Source organism: Etheostoma spectabile, chromosome 2 (genome assembly GCF_008692095.1).
Source record: "Etheostoma spectabile isolate EspeVRDwgs_2016 chromosome 2, UIUC_Espe_1.0, whole genome shotgun sequence".
In the NCBI taxonomy this organism is placed as follows: Eukaryota; Metazoa; Chordata; class Actinopteri; order Perciformes; family Percidae; genus Etheostoma; species Etheostoma spectabile.
The window spans coordinates 6,615,189-6,620,946 of record NC_045734.1 but is presented as its reverse complement, the minus strand read 5'-3'; the positions used below and the strand labels follow the sequence as shown (position 1 = coordinate 6,620,946).

At 39.5% G+C, this 5,758-nt stretch overlaps 2 protein-coding genes across 2 annotated transcripts in view; both read right to left on the bottom strand.

Annotated features, from left to right (window-relative positions):
* The window catches only part of cacng3a (calcium channel, voltage-dependent, gamma subunit 3a), a 4,865-nt gene extending 1,444 nt beyond the window's left edge, over nucleotides 1-3,421 (bottom strand). Inside the window, exons 1-2 of the mRNA XM_032544437.1 lie at nucleotides 2,850-3,421; nucleotides 79-162 (exon numbers count right to left, since the gene is read on the bottom strand). Of these exons, the coding sequence (XP_032400328.1) occupies nucleotides 79-162; nucleotides 2,850-3,060 (295 nt within the window). The 5' untranslated portion in view covers nucleotides 3,061-3,421. The remainder of the gene's footprint in view (nucleotides 1-78; nucleotides 163-2,849) is intronic.
* Nucleotides 3,422-4,728: 1,307 nt separating this feature from the next.
* Nucleotides 4,729-5,758, bottom strand: part of LOC116705456 (protein kinase C beta type) — a 33,839-nt gene continuing 32,809 nt past the window's right edge. The window contains exon 17 of the mRNA XM_032541665.1: nucleotides 4,729-5,758. This exon is cut by the window's right edge and continues 617 nt beyond it. The gene's annotated coding sequence lies outside the window, so the exon portion shown is untranslated.

The window sequence follows — 5,758 nt, the reverse complement described above, 5'->3', positions numbered from 1 at the left end:
TAGAATGGGTTATTTATAACATTTGAATAGCTGGGAGTTTGGTGTGAGATCTCACAGTTGTGCACATTTGTTACCCACGTAGTAAATACTCTGCGGCATCCTGCTCGTAGTCTGCATCCTCAGCAAAATGATCAATGTCTTTGCAAACGCCCCGAAATGTCCCTGCAGGGAAGACAAAGAATTACAGTCACACCCATTTGAAAACTGCTTTGGCTCTGTGTCATTTTGCTCTGCATTATCTTATAACTCGACATACAAACTGTATTCCTATATTATATAGAAGTCACAGTGTCTTTAGGCTGGATCAAGGGGAGTACATTTCCAAGGTAATTGCAGGATGTGTGTAGCCATTTGCTTCAGGAAACAACAAGCTGTTGGTGTAAGTGGAAAGTTTTGAAGACAATTCGGATTGTGCAACAAGAAAGGCCTGCTTGGTTCTGATCGTAAAGATTTACGAGGAATACGTTCACGGCATTTACTATCTAACTGGGACGTTTTGAGACCAATAGAAGAGGATTGCTATGGAAGAAGTACACACGGCGTTACACTGGTAAGAGCAAATTACATAGAACCACGTAACAGCTCATTTAAACAGCTGTGTGAACAGTTAACTTCATTTCATATTGTATGTGGCGTTTTCTTTTGCAGGTTGCAAATGTTCCACCTAAAAACCAGGTCTTTCCCGAGACTGTTTTGCAGAGCCACCGTCGCTGCGTCCAGAGCTTAGCACCGCCCGAGTTGACTGTGGTTTGTTTTTTTAAAGAAATGCAAACCATCCGGAGCGTTTTTTATTTTTATTTAAAAGATTCAAAAATCAGCTGCACATGTTTGCAACTCTCAGTAATCTCTGGCCCAGAAGTGCCTTTTTACATTTGAACATGCAGGGATATATTGATAAATGTGGCCCTTATGCGCTGCACTGATTGACCAGTATTGATGATGTGACTCGGTCACCGTGGTTACCAAAACAAAACTCATTCAGTAAGCTACAACTCAGCCGCGGTGAACAGGTCAGAGATGGGAGCTACGGAGAGAGCATGTGTTCAAATGATTGTCAGGAGGCAAGGAGAGATGAAGTCACGTGTTGTTTTGCATCATTTCTCTCACTCTCAGCAAGAATAGATATATTTTCTGACCACTTGTATAATGCAGCATATTTGTCTGCCAACTTAGCACCAATAGGCTTCATTCAAGGTGTTACTTTGTTTTTGTAGTTTTGACATGAAAACGACCTTCACTCTGGAAAACACGATCCCATTATTATTGTCTGTAGTGCTGAGTTTGATGAGTGCACACAACCATATGTCAACCTTGTCTGCCCGTGTGCATTTTTATTTTATATCACGTCTTTGTTATGCCTGTCATGACACTGTTTATTGTCGCTCTCACATGTAATCCTGCCGCCTCATCCTGTAATTGTTCATGATTCTGGCCTTTTGTGACACACACACACACATGCACACGCACACGCACACGCACACGCACACACACACACACACACACACACACGCGCACACACACAGGATGGTTGAATCATTGATGTCCTCTGCATGCTTTGTTACCTTTCCATTAAACCATTTTGGAGCTCAGAGATAGAGGGGCAGAGGGAGAGAGAGAGAGAGAGAAAGAGAGAGAGACAGAGAGACAGAGAGAGAGAAAGAGAGAGAGAGAGTGGTGAACATTTCCATTTCGTTCAGAAAATTAGCAAAGCAAACAGAGGCTATAGGTGAAGAGGAAGGGGTGTGCTATTAAAAGCAATGACTAATTGAAAATGTCATTTCCATCCATCACATATGCCAGACCTAGACTACTCCTCTCCCTCCACAAGATGCGAACATTAATCTTTATCAAACCATAAATCCATCTGAGCTCAAGCTCTGATGGCTTACCATGCTCAACTAAACAGTTTTTCAACTTTGAAGAGGTGAAAAGAGGTAAAAAGAAAGACGGAGCCACATATCTATTTTTATATTACAGCTTTTGGCTCAAAAGACGTGGCTAAAGGCTACGCAGCTATTTATTTGGTCTTTTGTTTGTAAAAAAAAAAAAACGGTCTTTATTACCACCTTTTGTGTGCTAAAAGGAGTGTAATAATACATTTCCATAATACAATTGTGATGCACTTGTACTTTACTTGAGTATTTCCCTTTCATACTTATACTGCACTACGGTTCAAATGAAAATATGGCACCTTTTATTTTAAAACTTTCATTAGGCTACTGGTGACTTTACTGATTTACACAAAATAGATTAAACAACTCAATGGTATAAAAAATAGTTCAAATGACTGTCAAATGCTATTCACACATCAAATAATAATAACCCAATGATAGCCTATACTTTATAATACTGTAACACTCCCAGGGGTCATTTGTCTGCATGCAGTTGCAAGTAGTAGTTAACACTCAAACACTTGTTGTACTGGAGTATTCTTACACTATGGTACAACTACTTTTACTTAGTAAGTTAAGGATCTGAAAACTTCCTCCACAACTGGGTGTTATAAATAATGTTTAACAATGTTATTATTTAGTCAATTCTGCAAGAGCCTACATTTGGCTGTGATGACAGAAATACAGGGTTCTCCCATGATGGATAATAACAATCAGAAGCTGTTATAATATCATTAAAATGTAGGCTACATATATGCACCACCAAGGCAAAGTCCTAATAAGTGTTACTTATTTGGCAATAAACCCGGCCTTTTGTGATTTTTGATTTTCTGATTCTGATTTCTGAAATAGCATTCATCCCCCGGTATGGAGACACGGTGTGTGTTCTCTATCCTGTGGGAACCTGTAAACCTGTGCAGTTGTGACAGTTGAGCCCAGACAGGAGTCATGTCCTACCCTCAGTGCAGCAGGTCCTCCACAGACCGGAGTGGGTCAGGACCTCCTCGTTCTTGCGGACGGTCTCGTTGTCGTTCAGGTTCTTGGAGCGGCACATCCCGCGGGAGTACAGCCAGTAGTCCGTGCCCACTGCGATGGTCATGAGGCTGAAGGCGCAGAAAGCCCCCGCCGTGGTCAGCAGCATCAGCATACCCCGGTTACACAGCCTCATGTCGCCCCGGGCTCTTCCGAGTCCCCCAGTGAATGGAGGCCAGCGGAGTTTAGAAACTTTCCCTCCTGTGCCTTAAGTTTGTGTGGATCCAGTCGGCTGAAGGAAACTCCGATTCTGTGCACATCTTCTGCAACCGGATACTCTGCAGGCCTACTATAGTTGGATTAGTGCAGGTTTCAGAATGGGTCATAGCCTACATGCATCAGACTTGGTTCAGTGAGTCGGGATGTTTCCATGTCAATGCAGGAGAAAAATCAGTAGGCTGGTAGTAGAACAACTGATAAATCAGAGAGGAAAAACAGACCGAGGGGCGAAAATTGGGAAAAAGTCACAAATCCTTGGTCAGAGAAAACAGCAGCAGCAGCTCCAGCGGACGCAATCGAGTTCGTTGTAGCTTAACTCTGCATGGCACCAACTGCAGGGTGACCCTACCCTCCAGTGTGTGTGTGTGTGTGTGTGTGTGTGTGTGTGTGTGTGTGTGTGTGTGTGTGTGTGTCACTAAGCATAATGGATCAGTCTGGGTCAGTAGTCTAAACCACTTCAGTCCACTTCAGCACCATGGACAGCAGCACAGTGGTCAGAGCATGGTGTTGACTTCATTTATAGACAAGTTTATATACAACATCATAAATTCTGATTTATTTGGTTATCATGATGTCCATTATCATAAAAAGCAACATGTATTTCTGCATTATAACACACTAATCATCTAGAATTTCCTTGAGAAAACCTGGTACTGTGTTTTACTGCATTATTTTTGATTGATAACCCCTACTAGCGTCTCTGAATTTAAAAAAAAAACTAGGCCTAAAATGTGGTTTTACCTGAAAGCGCAAAGGGAATTCCTACACTTTTCCCCCCCAGACTATTCATTTTCATTTTCATTTAAAAGGATGTTTTCATATTCCACACTTTTCCCATTTATCTATATTTCCAATAACTTAAATTGTATTAAGTTTATTTATTATTAGATTTTGTTGTTAAAAAAAACTGAGGGTTACTACAAATACAGCTAATTCCCAAATATGAAGTGTTGAAGCGTTGGATGTTGATATTTCTGACTTCTTTCAACTGTGATGGCTGTGATCGCTTTGACCCCTTTTCATTTGAATTATTTTGTATAGAACTTATTTTTACAAAACTTGTAAAATACCAAAACTCAACCACCGATTAAGACCAATGAAAGAGAACAATAAACCTTCATTTTGATTAATTGTTGAAGTCAAATGTCAAGCAAAAATGCTAAAAATTTGTTACGCTTCTACTTAGGTTGCTGCTTTCCCCCATTTAGTAGAATTGTAAATTTTATTAAGTATAGTTTTGATCTGTTTATCAGACACAAAAAGACATTTGAAAACTTGACCATAAGATATCGGCAATCAATTTGACTATATTCTGACATTTTACAGACTCAACGATTACCTTAAGTAATACAATAATGATGTAATGAAAACATGAGCCAATTTTGTCTTTTTTGTGTCAAACACAGGTAACTTTTAGACTTGAAAGTTAGGGATTATAGTCAGGGATTATATATATATATATATATATATATATATATATATATATATATATATATATATATATATATATATTTTTACCCAGTATATACGTACATATACAAAATTTACATAAAATGTACAACAGAGTAAAACACAAGAGCCACAGTTACTGAAATGGTATTATGATAATTTAATGTAGGTATCATACTGTAAGTGTCTCTCCCACACGGGTAAAGGTGGCACATGCAACACATGTACACTGTCCTGTTACACAATTTCTTCAGGTTGCTTTATAAAAGTTGCCCTCTTCTCCTGCCTTTTGCATAGTAAACACTTTATTCTCTGCACTTTTCCCCTCTCCCTCTTAACCTACTCATATCCTTTCCCAGTTTATTTCCTCCTTAAATTGTACCAATGTGAACGTGAGTTGGGGGCTGGTGAGGAGGAGGAGGAGGGGAGATATAAAAATGGGAAGAAAAAGTAAAAAGTGACATCTGAGTGTTGGCAGGGATAAAGACCATGAAGAGAAAGTGAGATGGGGTTGTGAAGGATGTGAGGATAGAAGTGTATTACAACATGAAAACCACTTCTAGCTCTAGATCCCATTCTTATTAACACATACACTGAAACACAAGTCATACAGAATTATTACATCTACTTTATATTTTCATTTCACAGAATCTCATATTCTTGTCAAGGACAGCAAAACGGTGTTTGCTTCGTGCTTTTTAAAGCAAACTTCTTAGCATATATCAACATTAATAGAAGGCGTACACAGCATTTGGAGTGGAAACTCAAATTTGAGCATGGGTATATCAAAACTGACTTGCATAAACTCAAGACATCAGGTTTTCCCTCTTCCACAGTGTGGGAACTACTTTAACAACAAATATGGCATGCATAGAGGAGCTGCACCACAAAGACTCTATAGGCCTACACAGCACTTACCCACTGTGTACACAGTGCCAGAGAAAAGAGAAAGAGAGATTAAGCAAGAGGAAAAAGACAGAGACATTTTTAAATATCCGCTTTTGATACTCTTCTTTTTTTTTTTGCATCAATTTTGGAAGACAAGACGTGCTTAAGACTAAGTTCCGAACTAACTTAGACATGAGGTTATAAATCAGGACTTTTAAAACCATTCCTTCCCTCCAAACGGCAGCCTGCCTGCAGAGACACGCGTGTGTGTGTGTGTG